The sequence below is a fragment of the Kryptolebias marmoratus genome, linkage group LG12 (assembly GCF_001649575.2).
Source record: "Kryptolebias marmoratus isolate JLee-2015 linkage group LG12, ASM164957v2, whole genome shotgun sequence".
Taxonomy (NCBI): domain Eukaryota; kingdom Metazoa; phylum Chordata; class Actinopteri; order Cyprinodontiformes; family Rivulidae; genus Kryptolebias; species Kryptolebias marmoratus.
In genome coordinates, this window is record NC_051441.1 from 7735951 (window position 1) to 7751317 (window position 15367).

General features: G+C 38.3%; 1 protein-coding gene across 2 annotated transcripts in view; it reads right to left on the bottom strand.

The window, feature by feature from the left end:
* Positions 1-466: 466 nt before the first annotated feature.
* The window catches only part of col5a3a (collagen, type V, alpha 3a), a 45670-nt gene continuing 30769 nt past the window's right edge, over positions 467-15367 (bottom strand). For both annotated transcript variants that reach the window (XM_017429405.3, XM_017429404.3), the window contains 33 exons: positions 15121-15165; positions 14967-15020; positions 14840-14893; positions 14584-14637; positions 14391-14498; positions 13991-14080; positions 13738-13791; positions 13446-13553; positions 13036-13143; positions 12885-12938; positions 12304-12357; positions 12104-12211; positions 11963-12016; positions 8820-8873; positions 7372-7425; positions 7191-7244; positions 6989-7096; positions 6837-6890; positions 6708-6761; positions 6468-6521; positions 6320-6373; positions 6111-6218; positions 5941-5994; positions 5762-5815; positions 5564-5671; positions 5425-5478; positions 4996-5031; positions 4496-4549; positions 4091-4391; positions 3791-3903; positions 3606-3674; positions 2893-3126; positions 467-2668 (listed from right to left, as the gene is read on the bottom strand). In XM_017429405.3, the coding sequence (XP_017284894.1) occupies positions 2522-2668; positions 2893-3126; positions 3606-3674; positions 3791-3903; positions 4091-4391; positions 4496-4549; positions 4996-5031; positions 5425-5478; positions 5564-5671; positions 5762-5815; positions 5941-5994; positions 6111-6218; positions 6320-6373; positions 6468-6521; positions 6708-6761; positions 6837-6890; positions 6989-7096; positions 7191-7244; positions 7372-7425; positions 8820-8873; positions 11963-12016; positions 12104-12211; positions 12304-12357; positions 12885-12938; positions 13036-13143; positions 13446-13553; positions 13738-13791; positions 13991-14080; positions 14391-14498; positions 14584-14637; positions 14840-14893; positions 14967-15020; positions 15121-15165 (2763 nt within the window). In that variant the 3' untranslated portion in view covers positions 467-2521. The remainder of the gene's footprint in view (positions 2669-2892; positions 3127-3605; positions 3675-3790; positions 3904-4090; positions 4392-4495; positions 4550-4995; positions 5032-5424; positions 5479-5563; positions 5672-5761; positions 5816-5940; positions 5995-6110; positions 6219-6319; positions 6374-6467; positions 6522-6707; positions 6762-6836; positions 6891-6988; positions 7097-7190; positions 7245-7371; positions 7426-8819; positions 8874-11962; positions 12017-12103; positions 12212-12303; positions 12358-12884; positions 12939-13035; positions 13144-13445; positions 13554-13737; positions 13792-13990; positions 14081-14390; positions 14499-14583; positions 14638-14839; positions 14894-14966; positions 15021-15120; positions 15166-15367) is intronic.

Genomic DNA, 15367 nt, shown 5'->3' on the forward strand with positions numbered 1-15367 from the left:
TGGGGGTGGGGGGGTGGGGGGTGTCAGTACATGTATATATAAACAGTTCATGTGTAATGTACCTGTATGAGTCTGAAAGCTTATTTTGTCTATTTTTTCCTCCATCTCCATATTTCTTACTAATTTCACTGAAATGAACAACATTTTAAATGTGCATTTTTTATTTTCAATATTTTCAATCAAAACTTATCTTTTGTTCTCAACATTCATCTCTCTATGCATCCCTTGTATGTGCCTCCATACTGCCTTCCCATTTAGAACTGAAACAAAGTTAATTGAAATAAATGAACTGAGGAGTAAATTAGAGTTCATTGAATTGATTTTGTGAGGTTTCTGATTGCAGCTTGCATAGTTGTTAATAAAAAGTTTATTAAATTGTCAGCAAACAATGCAGACAGTCACATGTCGGCTGGTTAGACATTTTTCTAACTTGCATGTAATTTTAAGATGAAACACCCCTAAAAAGTTATTTTATTGTAGGGTTTTTATTTGCACATCAACTTTTGACAAATACATTTAATCTTTTTCAGGCATCATGTTATTGCTCATAAAATCCAAATAATAACTGTACAGTAGATAAATTTAGTACAACAAAAACTATACACAGTAAGGGCAGTGCATGATGGGAAAGGAGGAGACGATCAACTGTACTGCTTAATGCTATGAAATGAACAGAGCAGCAGGACTGAATGGCATAATTACACATGCTGTATACACAGGCTACTATTTGAGTCAGAGGAGGTAGTTAAGCATTAAGAAATTTTATTTTCTAGACAGGAAATAGGCCATAACATGTAATTCACATGTCATTTCTGTGTTATTTCACAGCTCAATTTGTCAATTCAAAGAAGAGCCTTTGAGCCAATATTTGACTGTAGCAATTATACGTCACCTAAAAATCCTGAGAATTTCTCTGCAGACAGTAAATAATCAAGTTTCAAAAACAGCGTGATATCAGCATGCATGGCAATTTCACAATTTCCAATTTCCAAAAAAAAAAATATATATATAATAAGGAATACAATGAAACAAACTATCAAAACCTGTTGTTTTACCTGCAGTTTTTATAATAAATTTTAGTTCATAAAGACTATTGTCTTTGTTTTTATATACTGAATTTATCTTTCAAAATCACTGGAACATCAGAATGTAAAAATTAATGTAAGAGCTGCTTTTCTTTTAAAAGCAATCAGCCGTGTTGCTCTGAGCTGTTCAAAGCCACCTTTTGCTGGCTCTGTGAAAATGACACAATCAGCCAGAAGATGTGCAAAAAAAACAGGAGAGAAGTCTCCAACCTCTTGGAGTGTTTCAGGCTGCTGAAAGAGCAATAACCCTCTCAGTCTCTAGTCCTATAATCCTGCCCACAGAGACACACAAACATAGTTGCACACACACACAAAAAAACTGAATTGTCTGTAGCACCACAAAAGAGCAAATTGAGCCAGAATAGCAATGCATTCTGTTTAAATTTCAGCATATGAACAAAAAAGAAGAAACAAAAAAATCAAACACACACACACATACAACACAAAAAAAAAGTCAAGCAAAAACAAAACAAAAAAAACTGGTTAGGTCAGCAATTACAAAATGCACTCAAGAGATGCATGAAATGTCTTTTATTGTGTAGAACTGCAGTTTAGACTAATGAATATTTTAATCAGCATGATCTTAATTCATGCCTTGAAATATTGCTGTCTATGTCCTGGGATGTGTCACAGCACTGTTGAAAGGATTTTACTCTGATGCATACAGTTTTCAATACTGTGGAAACATGGAGGGCTCAAAAAGCTTATTATTTAGCATACAGAGGGATGCGGTCTAATAAGGGAAACAACCTTATTCATTCAAGTAAATGTTGGGTTCAATAGCTCGCAATACCTAATGAATACAAAACAAGGTAATTCACTGAGCAAACTGCAGTTGAAGGGTAAAAAAAGAACAATTTATCATCCTTGCACACAGGAAATTAATTAGAGTGCTTGTGTGGAATTAATATCCTTTGCTAGTTCACAACTGCAATGCAATTGTAAATGTACTGAAATCCAAGCATGTAAATGAGTTCTACAATTCAGAATGTTTCATTCTCAGTTTTAAGAGTTTAAAACCACAGTTAAACAGACTCCAACTGCATAGATCTACTCGCTTACAATTGTTAAAAGTTTTGCAGTCCTTGCAATTTCAGCAGATCTATCATAGCGCATCTAAATACTGAGAAAACAAATCAAAATAAACAAAAATGACCTCCTAAAATTTATTTTTTAAATTTTTACTGTAATAATTCCATTTGGTAAATGTGTTTTGCTCCCTCTATTGCAAATGTTCTTTTTTTGCTATTCTTCTAACATTTAAAATCCATCAAAAAGATTGCAATGGCTGCTGAAAAGTCTTAAATAATACACCACAAACTGACCACATACAACACAATATTATAAATATTGTTCAGGGCAGGCATAGATAAAAGTCTAGTTTTTTCACTGAAAACTTCCTGCAAAGGTCTTGTGTGTTTTTTACTGCCAAGATGTTAACCAGTGAAGCACACTTGTCCAACTTGGAATCCAAACTTTTGGTTGTTGCTGCCAAAGTCTGCTGGAGCCACATCTATAATCGGGAGCAGCTCTGCTGAGGGGGAGTCAATCTCTAAAACTGTCCTTTCCTGTCCTTTGCGGATCTAAAAGAGAAAAATCAAAAATATTATCAGAATCTGCTTGGCTTCATTCAGCTAACTAGCTTCTTCCCCACTTTAACCTAGATCCTTTATCAAGTCTGTAATTTAATGGTTTTTCTGACACTGAATCCAGCTGACAACAACAAAACTACTGACAAACACATTAGTCTTATTGATGCTAATTCCAATTTGTCCAGCTAGTCAATTCAGCACATGCCAGCACTGACCTGGCATCCATCATGCACTGCTGTGATGAAGGGGCTTTTGGCTTGTGTGAGCTCCTCATCGTTGCTACCCCGGAAGCGGAGGGCATGCTGGTAGGAGTGGGAGGTGCTGTCAAACCAGCCTGCTGAATTCTGGCAGGTATAGGTGAAGCTCTGCTTGGCTGTGGCGCTTAAAAGCTTCAGGAAGGTCAACTGGACTACATGCACAGGGTTCCCATCGCTGTCAATGTAAGAAAACTGATCGACACACAAACATGAATGCTAATGTGCAGAAGTGGAAGGAGGCAAATCATAACACTGTTTGTGAAGCAACATTGTTAAATCTAATGGAATTAAAAAAGAAACCCAAAACAAGTTTTTTTTCTTTCAAGAGGGTTATGACACCTCTGAACAGCTGCACATGATTAGTCAGGAATAAATGTCAATGGGACACAGCTGCTAATGACTTTGTGTGAATCATTCTAACTGCTGAAATCAGCAGCTGCTTTATTGCACGCAATCTTATGAGTTAATACCAAAAACTTATGAACAACAGTATTTATATGGGGTCATGAACATGCACAGATGTATGCAAAATACTCTCTTTTTCCAAAATACCAATCAAACAGTCTTGGTTGTGATGGGTAATTTATCTGAAAAACATTACCTGGCATATAAAGCCAGCTGGGATTATTGTTAATAGGCGATATTTGACTTTTTTTCCATATTCATAGTACCTGCTTGCCTTTCTTGTATTGGCTAAACCAGGTTCCTGGCTTCTCTTTGCTCCATGCTGCTAATTTCACCTGTACAGAGGGAGTATGTTAAGTGAAGTTTGTGGTTTGGTAGACATTGAGTGATTTCTCCCGCTAACGTAATATCAGAAAGTCTGCTTTTTAACAGTAAGAGACTACAAGCTCACCATTTTGATCCTTTTGTCAGGGTAGAGACATGTCTCTCCAAAGGCTGTGAAGTTACAAAAGACCTTAATGGAGTCTCTGTGGCAGCCCTGGTTAGGATCTATCCAGTAGTCCCCTAAAATGTCATATATTGATATAATTAACACATCTTATATAACAAAACAATAAGCAGAATTAGTGTACATATTTTTAATTCAGATACATACTTTAAATAGTTTAAAATAATTTATAAATTAGAAAAAAAATTAACAAGTAAACTGCAGTAAAACAAGTATGTTTTATAAAACACTATTTGTGCTAACCATCTTTGTAGTTAGGTTGAATCATCATCAATTCTTTGCAGGTTCGGGCAGGGCTGTCAAATGTTCCAAGAGGTCTCCTCATGAACTCCACTTCATTTTTCATAGATGAGAGGGTGGCAAAGACTTCCTCCATTCCCTCAGCATCCTCCAAAGGCTGATCTCCTTGAAGGAAGTCCTCAGTTCCAGAATGTACATTTTTCTCCCTTGACACAGCAGTTCCTTCTGTTTGATCTGAGTGCCTTCTTCTCTTCCGCCTTCCCTCCCAAATTGGCAGGGTCTGAACCACTGTTGCAGGTGGCCCCTGAAGGAAGCATAGACAAGTGAAAAAGTAGTCAAAGTAAATGTAAGTGGATAAAGTAAGGAAGAAATGAGAATGGAATGAAGAGAGTCATTAGATGTGCTCACAGGGGGTCCTGGAGGACCAGCAGGACCTGGATCACCGATGATACCAAATCCACCCTGGAAACAAAGGAGGACAGGAGACTGGGTCAGTCACATTTCTCTGGGAGCCTCTCTCACACCTCTTGTCTAAATCCTGACTTTAGCCAGGCAAGTACTGTATGGCTGCTGCTTATAGGATTTTCCAGCTGCGTGCATCAGCACTCTGTGGTCAGAGCCTTGGCTTTCAAAGCCCACTATAGTGTTTTTTACAACATCACACACACCAGACACAAATCCTATTAAAATGACTCAATGAAAAGAATCACACGGTGTACAGCAAGCTTTTAGTTCCAAAAACATCCAGTAAACACAGTAGGGTATTGCGATTAGGATGCATGGAACATTGAAGCTAACAAATGTACTTTCTCCTTTGTCCTCAGCATATGTTCCCAGCAGCTGCTTCCCAACAAGAGGTGCAAATACAGAAATGGCAATGCATAAATAAGACTGATTACTCTACCCACCGGCTCTCCCTTCGATCCTTTCTCACCAGCTGGACCCTATGAGAAGTGATAAGAGGTATTTAAGCACTAAAATGTGAAATTAAAGGTATAAAAAAAATTATAGATCAAAATAATTAACTAATTATTCAAGTAAATGCTGCAGAATGTCAACCAGAGATTTGCTTAGCAACAAAAGCTTGCAAAGTTGCAGCATGTTGGTTATTACTACTTCCTACATTTTTGCATTTTTAAGTTTACAAGTTCTGTTTACAAGATCTTATCAAAAACACCAAAAATATTAATAAAAACTGAAAACTAGGATTGAACATTGAAAATGAGAATTAGTCTAAGGACTCAGCAATCTCAAAGACCCCACTGTGTGAAGTAGAAACATAAAAATGCATCCAATAGTTTAAAAAAGCATGCTCTTGTAACAGCTAAGCCACTTACAGACAGACCAGGTTGACCTGGTGCGCCGATGGGACCAGGTGGGCCAGTCACACCCTAGGTATGAGCACAAACAGTTCTCATTAAGGAACTTATTTTTTTGTGGGGTGTATCAGGTGCATTATGATGCAATATTATGCACCTCATCTCCTTTAGTTCCTTGTAAACCTTGGATTCCTGGCAAGCCTCTGTCTCCTTTCTCACCAGGTTCCCCTGGGGGGCCAATTAAACCAATCAACCCTCCATGACCCTGAATAGAGAAACACATTTTTATCAACCACCATTTCTCTGAGCTCTATCTTGTGGACAAAGTTTTCTGTGTTCATTGCTTTACACTTACTTTTTCTCCCTTTTTTCCAGGGTCTCCTTTTAGTCCTGGAAGTCCTGGTGGCCCCTGTTATGAATACCATGCCTGAATTAGTTACAGTACTACTGTATTATTGTACTGAAATTTGATTGCAGCTGGTGCTCTCTTTGATTTGACAGCTCTCACCCTCAAATACATATAAGGTATCTTACTATTGGTCCTGGTGGTCCAGTTTGTCCTGGTGGTCCGTTTAACCCTTGTTCACCCTTTAAAATAAGATCATAAGGATAGTAAGAAGCATAGTGAGACTTACACAATCAAATCTGATTTGCCTTGTGTGTATGTAAGAAACATTTTGCCTCTGTAGTTTGTTTATACTGACCGCAGGACCTGGAATGCCTCGGAGTCCTTCTGGCCCAGGCCTTCCTGGTGGCCCTTGAGGTCCTACTGGGCCTGTCTTTCCCACTAAACCTGAAGTTCCTGTAGCACCCTTCCAATCAAATGGACAGGGATTTAAAATAGTGTGATATTATAAAGACTATACTGAAAGATGCAGTATACAGTCACTGAGATCAATGTTTTTATCCGTACTTTGGCTCCTTTCATGCCTTGTTTCCCTTCTTTTCCTGCAGCACCAACATGACCCTGGTAGAGACAGAGAAACACCATAATAACTATTAAAAAAACATAAAATAGTTATATATTTTTTCATGCATATAGTTAAAAAGACTAATCTCACTCTTCGACCAGGAGGTCCTGGAGGACCAGGTTCTCCAGAGGCTCCTGGTGGTCCCTGCATATAAGAGTAAAAGTTAAAACACAACATCTTGTTGCTCAGACAGAGACATGAAACAAAAACCTCTGTAACAATGTTGATATCCCTCAGACTTCAGCCAGTCTTATAAGAGATTGTACACGTTTACATGTTCATAATACAAATAATTTATACAACAACAAAAAATAAACAATCACTGCTTACTGCTTTCCCAAGTTCTCCATTGTCTCCTTTAGGTCCAGGTGTGCCATCAACCCCCTGAATGAAAAATGACATTTTAAAATTACTTTAAAAGTCAATGGTAGATTAATAAATAAATAAATAAATTCTTACATTGGCACCTGGTTCTCCAGGAGGTCCTAAATCTCCAGGAAATCCAATGGGACCCTGTGAGAAAAAAAGTCAGTCAAAAATATACCTAAATGGCATTTAAAGCCTGAGTGAGTTGAAAATGACTTCAAGATAATGTTACTAGTTTTATTCACAAGGTTGCCTTTGGATCCATCTTCTCCTGGAGAACCTCTGGTTCCAGGAGGCCCAGCTGCTCCAGGGGGGCCAGAGTCTCCCTTCTCTCCTACATCACCTTTAGTACCCTGGAACACAACCAAATAACATTAATCATGGTTGAGAAGAGTAAAAGACAAAAGCAGGAGTACAAATAGATGAAATGAAGACAGTGTGACTCACAGGAGGACCAGGCTCTCCAACTGCTCCAGGGTCTCCTGCTTCTCCATCCTCACCCTGATAGAGATGAAACATATATGATGAAACACATGCACACCCAAGCTCCAGTACTCTGTTTAAACTGCTATTATCGTATTGAATGTCCCCGACATGCAATGTTCCTGGTAAAATGGGATTTGCTGACCTTCTCTCCAACAAGTCCAGGCTGGCCAACTCCACCAGGCAAACCAGGTGGGCCCTGTGTCAGGACAGACAGAGAGAAAAAGGCTTTAACTAAAACAAGGGCAGGTTTTAAATATTCATTTACTTTCCAAAAATCTGATTCTGCAGTATTTTTATTTGCTTGCCAGCAGCTTTGCTCACAAAATGCTGAAACTGGGACAAAATGATCTCATTACAAGGAATTATTGCTTCAGTCCTGTGTGAGGGTATTGTCTAAATCATGAATGGGTTGATTTCTGTCTTGTAGTCGGCTTGCCTGTTTGTGCATGTGAATTTGTTTTTTTTTTCGTTTCTCATATATTGCATTTTCCAGTATGTTGTACTATGTACCTTGAGATGAAACTAGTCAAACCATATCTTAGAAGACCACAAGTACATGAGAGATTAACTAAACCATTAACTATCACTGAATCCCCACTGTAAACTGCTTTCTTCAACTAACCCATGTTGTTGTTTTCCTGTTCTTGTATCTATCTATTTATAGATTCAACCATCTCTGCAGTGCTGTATGTCCATACTTCCTATGATAAAGTGCTAGCGTGAGGCTCACAGCTTTCTGCAGCTGACTGCTGAATAATTGAGCAATATGAGAGGCTGCAGAGGGACAGCCATTACTAGAGGTAAATATAACTGCCTCTCTGGGATAATAGTCTAATACTTCTTAATGATTCATGGAGCAGTAAATATAACTCTTTCACAGGGATTACATTCTAATACTTTTTAATAATTCAGGTTTCAAAAGCAGAGGAAGGCCTGTGGCAAGACATGCTCATGGAGGTTGAAAAATATAAATTTGTGGTAAGTTAAACAAGCAGTTACACTGATATCTGGATAACATTGTTTTAATTAGGAGTCTCCTTAGCAAATCTCAAAGGGCTGCACTAACATCACTTAAAAAAATATCACTTCCATCCTGTGTGCCCTTTTAAAACAGATATTTTTTAGATGTTTTTAAAATACAAAAATAAACTAAATGAATGGCCAAGCCTTAATATCGAGAAATTAAGCTAAAACCTAAGAATGACATTAAGCAAAATTATGCACATTTATCCATTATGAGAGATAGTTTTAATACATGGAAAGGATAATTATGCAGAAATATGTTACCAAATAATATGATGCATGATGGTGCATTTATTAGTCTAACTAACAGAATACAAATTATGTTCCTGTGAAATGCTTTCATGAAGAATAATATTTTAAACAAAGCATTTGAGTTTGTGCTGTGAACATGCATATGAGAAACATTTTATTTTAAACAACAGCAAAATCTAAGATGAAAGTTTTCATTTGTGTGTGTGTACATGTGGGCTATCTTTGTTATCCATACAATTAGGCTGTGTGGTGAGCAATGCCCTAATCTTAATCCTAATATTGGATAATTTAAAAAAAGTCAAGTTTACATTGTACCTCTGCACCAATAGGTCCCTGAGGTCCACGTGGGCCATGCTGTCCTGGAGGCCCCTGCGAAGAGAGAAGTTAGATTTTTTAATTAGGATAATATAAAACATTTAGGTATGCAAAATGAATGGGAGCGAGAACCACCTAAATTAAATAAAAGTTAGATGTCAGCCAATGCTAGACTGCTTATGCAATGGCCCTATTATCGATGATTACTATTACACTGACATGATGAAGATGCTCAGACAGGTCATTACCCCCAGTACGACACAGATTCTGACTCCTGCTTTTCACCTCCCACTGCCTCTCTTAGTAACAATTATTAATAAGAAATCTTTAGCCTGTGATATGCACAAGCATTTTCTCTCAGCCAGAGATGACATGTGATTTGACTTGCCTGTGCAGCTTAAGAGAGCACCAAGCAATTAATCCTAACAGTACTTGGCTTCAGTTTCAGTTGAGTTGATGTTGAGCTATGTTGTGAATCACTCTGAAGTCTTGCAGGGAACCTTGTGTTGTAAAGACACTGAAACAGAGAGACAGACGATCTGCCCAGAGAGAGATTGTGTGGAACTGGAAGAAACGTACCCTTCTGGCACAGAGACATTTTAGTGTTAGAGGGGAGAACTCTGTGATCCGCAACACTGACACATGAATAAAACTTTCCCACTGTGTCCTGAGCATCTCTCCTCTCTTTCTTTTGTTTTGGTTCCATTTTAATGCATTCCCTTACTAATCTGACTGTGAAGAAGGGGAGCTATAGTGAAGCTTGTTGAGCGTGTGTTCATGGCTGACAGCGTTGTGAGATGACTGTCACAAAGACGGATGCTCATTAGACAGCCATGGCTGAGGTTAATCTGATTAGCAGCTGTCACACCATCTTCCTGCTCACAATGAGTGCCCCGCCTCTTCCTTCCACTTCATTGCTTCACTATCTCCTTTCTGTCACTACTTTTCTTTTTTTATCCCTTTCCTTCCTTCCTTCCTCACACACAGCCATCATGTTCATCCTCTTGGCTCATCCTTTTTGCACATGAAATCATGGATTTTTACATCTCATGAGCCATAAAGATCTATCATGCACTGATAAAAATGTGCTGACATTATTACAGGTTTAAAGGTTTAAATGTGAATGTCAAGCTTTTGCCTCTCTACATTACTGTTCATAAGATATGAGGAACAGAATTAAATGTCCATGCCACAAAAACAAGAAAGACATACTAGTATAAAATTAACTGTTAAGGACAGCATTCTAAAGGAGGTAATGTGGGATCTTCAAACCTAAAAATCTAAAAAAGTCTAAAAATTAATCAAGTGTTACTCATGCAGTTATGTTAAAATTTTGATAAATGCCTTCAACGATTTCTTTCTCAATTTGTCGTTGCACTTGCTGACTTCCTGGCATGACGCGCTAGGATCCATTACCAGGAGTAAAACCATAATTACTATTATTAGTTACACCAGTGCTTTTCCTGTTATAACAAAGCTAATTATTTGCTTTCAGAAAAATGCATTTTCTAACAGAAAATGCTAATTTAGATAGAGTGTTCAGTGCTACAATAGCTATTAAAGTGGGAAAGCAGCTCTAAGCACATAGGTCGGAGGCAGAATAGCATTTCCTCTTAAGTTTTTGTGCAGTTACGTCATTTTTGACAGAATAGGTGTATGGCCGAGATGTTCTCCCGTTAGAATATCAGTCTGATAACCAGGAGCAGAACAATATTGAGACTAATTACTGATTAGAGCAAACTCAGCTCCTTCTTAGAGACCACTAGAGACTGGGGGCAGTTAATGTTAATGATTATCAGCAGAAGAAAATGTTGGCTCATAAGTTTGACACAATGAGCACAGCTGTCGCTAATTAACTAAATGGGTAGTACTAATCAAAGTTTAATAAGCTCAGGTGGAATGCCTGTGTACTACATATAGTTCACAGACTCTTTTACTTTATTTACAATGCAGGCAGTGGGAAGCTTAACTGCAAAGTGGAAATAATGGCTAAAACTTCTGTTTTAGCCTTAGGTTTGTTACAAAGATGGTTCACTTTTTATTGGGATGTTTCAACATGGTGAATCAAGTTGAAAAACTATTGTTCCAGACCAGGCTCGGTTCCAGATGAGCAAACAACAAATACTAAAACATGACGTATTCACTAATTACTACTCTTGAAAAACAAACAAGTACATGAAAAATCTTGTCTAAACCTTTTGGCTTTCCTTTGCAAGCCTCCAAAAAAGATCCATCTAGATTTCAACAAAAGTGAGCTGCTTATCAAAAATAATTCATCATTATAACATAAAGCTTTTGTTCACATGACACATTTTGAAATTATTGCTTTTTTTTCTTTACTTTAAAACAACTAGACAAAGAAAATGCTTTCATTTTTAGACAGTATGCCTTCATTACTGTGTTTGCATGTACATTTGGGTGCATATTTCTTAAAAACATTCAAGTACTAAACAAAAAGCAGTTATCCTACCATCAAAATGATTTTTGTCTTTGCAATTAAATGTATTCACCTTTTCAGCTGAAGTTCACATTTGTGTGTTTAAATGCTTTCAGGGTCAGCACCAGGGTTACATTTTAAAGACCAAAGCTAACAATCTCCTGGATACCCCATAAATATTCCTGCAACACATTTTTGATTTTCAAAGTTTCAACCTCCAACCTTTTCAAAGTTGTCACTTTGCTCTTACTGTCTTGCATACTTTATGTTTCCAAATAATTTGTTTGTGTTTTGACCTACAATTCTGACCCAAGTTTTATGTTTGTAATCCATCATCTGCCACCAAATCTAGCATTTTATGTAACAAGATTACAAAAATCTGGTTTGGCTTATCTGGAAACAAAACTATAATACAATGAAACCCAATCCCTGCACAAGTTCTACTGTATTTTTTACTGTATTTTTTAATCTTAGCAACATTGTGCAACATCTCTGTTTTACTGAAGACAGAAATAAGATTTGTTTGCTATTTGGATAAAGCTGTCATATATAAATTTGAAGTTATGGGAGTCCTAGTGTACAGGAACTAAAAAAGGATTTCAACATCAGTACCACGAAATTCAAAGGAAAACAACAGAGCTGAGTCAGAATTATATGAAATTTTAGTGGAATGTTTGCTGTGAAAAGATTGCTTAGCAGTGCTCACCATTAAACCAACATGACCGCTTTCTCCTTTCTCCCCTGGTGGTCCTGGCATGCCCTACACATTAACAAGCATGAGGAGGAAATTGATGTTTACAAAAGATAACATGGAGCTATACCCTTTGAAGCTGAGAGCAGATTTTACCTGTAGTCCAGAGGGACCAGTTGGTCCCCTAAACCCCCTAGGTCCTTCATCACCTTTTGCCCCATACACACCAATTTGTCCACGAGGACCTGGCTCACCATCTGCACCCTGAAACATGCATGGATTTTTAACACTGCAAAACCAAACTATTATATAATGATGAGATTTTTATGTTGTATATTTCAAAGAATGGTTCATACAGATGGTCCTGATTGGCCCACAGGTCCTTGAATACCAACAGGTCCTGATGGTCCCTAGAAACAAATGGACTAGAATCACTGACATATAAGGAAATACTGGATAAAATGGCCTTGCCTTCGCTTGCTGTGGGGAATTGAAGCCAGCAGGATCTGGTTTAAGGGAGTTTCTATGGTGTATTTTTGGAATCAGTGCCTGCTCACTATGGATGTGAAGCTTTAAGCCCTGCCTGTGTCCACACAAAATTATGATGTTAACTTTTCTTTTAAACGTGAAATAATTATAGCGATGTGTTAGAAAAATCAACAAGAGATTACACCAAAAAAAATATCTGAGGTGTATTTTTTTTCATAGTGATAATGTCCTGTTTGTTTTTATGTAGATTTTTTTTTTTGTTTGTTTGTTATATGCCAGTGGAAAGAAAAAAGTAATTTCATCTTTACACCAGAGGATCCATTGTCCAGACAACCAGTAGTTACTAATAATTACCCAAACCAATTATAAATCATGTTATTCTCAGGTTCTCAGTAATCAGTGATTATGATGTCAAGTTAGAAATATTCACATAAAAATTCATTCTTACAGCTTCTCCTTTGTCTCCTTTGCTGCCTTTCTGGCCTGGTCCTCCTGGCTCTCCCTACAAATTTAAATGTATGAAAACATGAGCAAAAGGGTTCAAAAACCAGCAAGAAACCTAAAACAGATTTTTAATCCAGACTCTCCAATTCAACTACCTTGTCTCCGTCCTCTCCAGGAGGACCAGGCGATCCTGCAACCCCAGGCAGCCCTGTAGGTCCTGGTTCCCCATCATGCCCAGCTGGCCCCACAGCACCCTTCTCTCCCTGAAGCACAGATGGGAAAACAGCATACATCTAGGAACTGCTGGAATATGTATAACGCTCACATTGCAGCACAACAGATTGATTAATGTGCTTTATCAATGGGGAAAGTCACTTTCAGGAAATTAAACTTGATCACATTTTAATTTTTTTCTCTAACTATCTTTTGCTTTTGGTCTCACAATAACACATTCTAAAATGAGAGCATGTTGTTTATTTCACCCAGTAGTAGGAGGTGATGGTGCACTATGTGTTAATGGACACTGTTGCTTAAGAAATAAAATTAGCAATTTTCCAGATCTTACTGGCTCGCCTTTCTCTCCAACAGGCCCAACAGGACCAACGCTGCCTGGCCGTCCTGGCTGGCCAATAGCACCAGCTGGCCCAGCGGGACCCCTCTCTCCTGTGGCACCCTGGAAATAGGAGAAAATGAGAGGTGAAGCAAGTATATCACATGAATCATACTTTTATTTAATGCAGTGGTCACGAACACTGGTTACCATAGAAACAGCCCACTTTTTGAGTCCTTCAACCCTATGTGACATGAACATAAAGCAGGACAAGGTATAGGAAACAATTTTGAAAAACTAGACTTACATTAGATCCTGCAATACCAGGTAGGCCTTCTCCTCCCTTTAGACCTGGAGGGCCCTGAGGAAAAAACCCAGAACAAACACTTTTGCAATCAAATTACATATGCTTCATATACCATGAAACTGTCTTGATTTAAAATATCAACACATATTCTATCTGTTTAATTTGAACCTGAATCAAAACTGTACATTTGAAGATAATCAGCTGTAGATAGTAAGAGCAGGTGAGAATGTAAGATGTTTGAAATTTGTGTTACCGCTGCACCAGGGGTTCCTCTGCCCCCTCTAAAGCCTTTAAGCCCAGGAGGTCCATTCTTTCCTGGGATTCCTGCTGGACCTGGATCTCCCTAGAATCCACACATGCACACACATATGATTAGATAAACAGCAAGTAGCCAGTGGATAGAAGGCCCTTACACAGTCATAAATCACACAAACTAGCAAGTCACACTAAGAGGGAACATTTATCTTTATGAGCCATAATACACTCAACAGCATGAGGTTTCCTCTGTTATTTATTGGCAAATTAGAGATCAGGATTAGACCCAGGAGATAAGATATTCAGACAGTGCTGAGAGAGTACTTGCACTTTATCTAAGAATATTAATGATAGACGTAGGTGATTATGATCCTGACGATATGATGAAAAGCACTCACCTTGGCACCCTCTTTTCCAGCAGTTCCTGGTAAGCCATGCTCACCTGGTGGTCCTGGTGCACCTGGATGACCTCTATCTCCAGTTGGCCCTGTCTCACCAGTTTTCCCCTGAAAACAATCACAGTATGTATCATACACTATGTAACAATTATAAAGTATTTTAATTTCAAATGACCTTGGTCAGTCTTCTTACCTGTGGTCCAACAACTCCTGGGGGTCCCGGAGGTCCATTCTTTCCTTGGAAGCCCTGAATAAAAAGACAAGTGAGTCTTCTGACCTTCAGTTAAGGTGACTTGGAGGAGGGTATGCACAGATCCTTTTATCTGCAGTTATGGCAGTTTTTTATTGGATTCAATAGAATATGTTGACTGTTGACATTTTTCACAATAAGTGTGCACTCATAGTGGAAAAATATGACTCCAATATTGTGACTAAAAACAATGACTCACTGGTTCTCCTCTCTGACCCGGATGGCCTGGTAATCCATCCTTTCCAGGTGGACCCTGAAAACAAAGCTTTCCTTACAAACTGAACTTGACCAAAAGTTAATGTATAATGTTAGCATGACATACTCACATTAGGTCCTTTGGGTCCTGGTTCACCATGCCCCCCTTGTGCTCCTTGAGGTCCCTAGAAAACAAGAACTAAGGTTGTTAAATTCATGCTGCAAAGGTGTTTATCAGATTTCTTTTCATTTGCAGCATCCATTACACAGTTATCAAAAGATTACCTGGTCTCCGGGAGCTCCTGGAGGACCATCTTGTCCAGCAGAACCCTACCATGGAAACAAAAGCAAGAAATCCAACTGAGACCACCCAAAGATTTTCAGCTTTTTCGACTGTCAGCAAAGCTTTAGCTTTCGTAAGTTGGATTTTGAGGGTGAGAATATAAATTGAAGCACCCCCCCCCCTTGCCAAACAGTTGCTTCTCTCTGTGGCAGATGGCCTGTCATCTAGAAATGAAATGCAACAACTAGT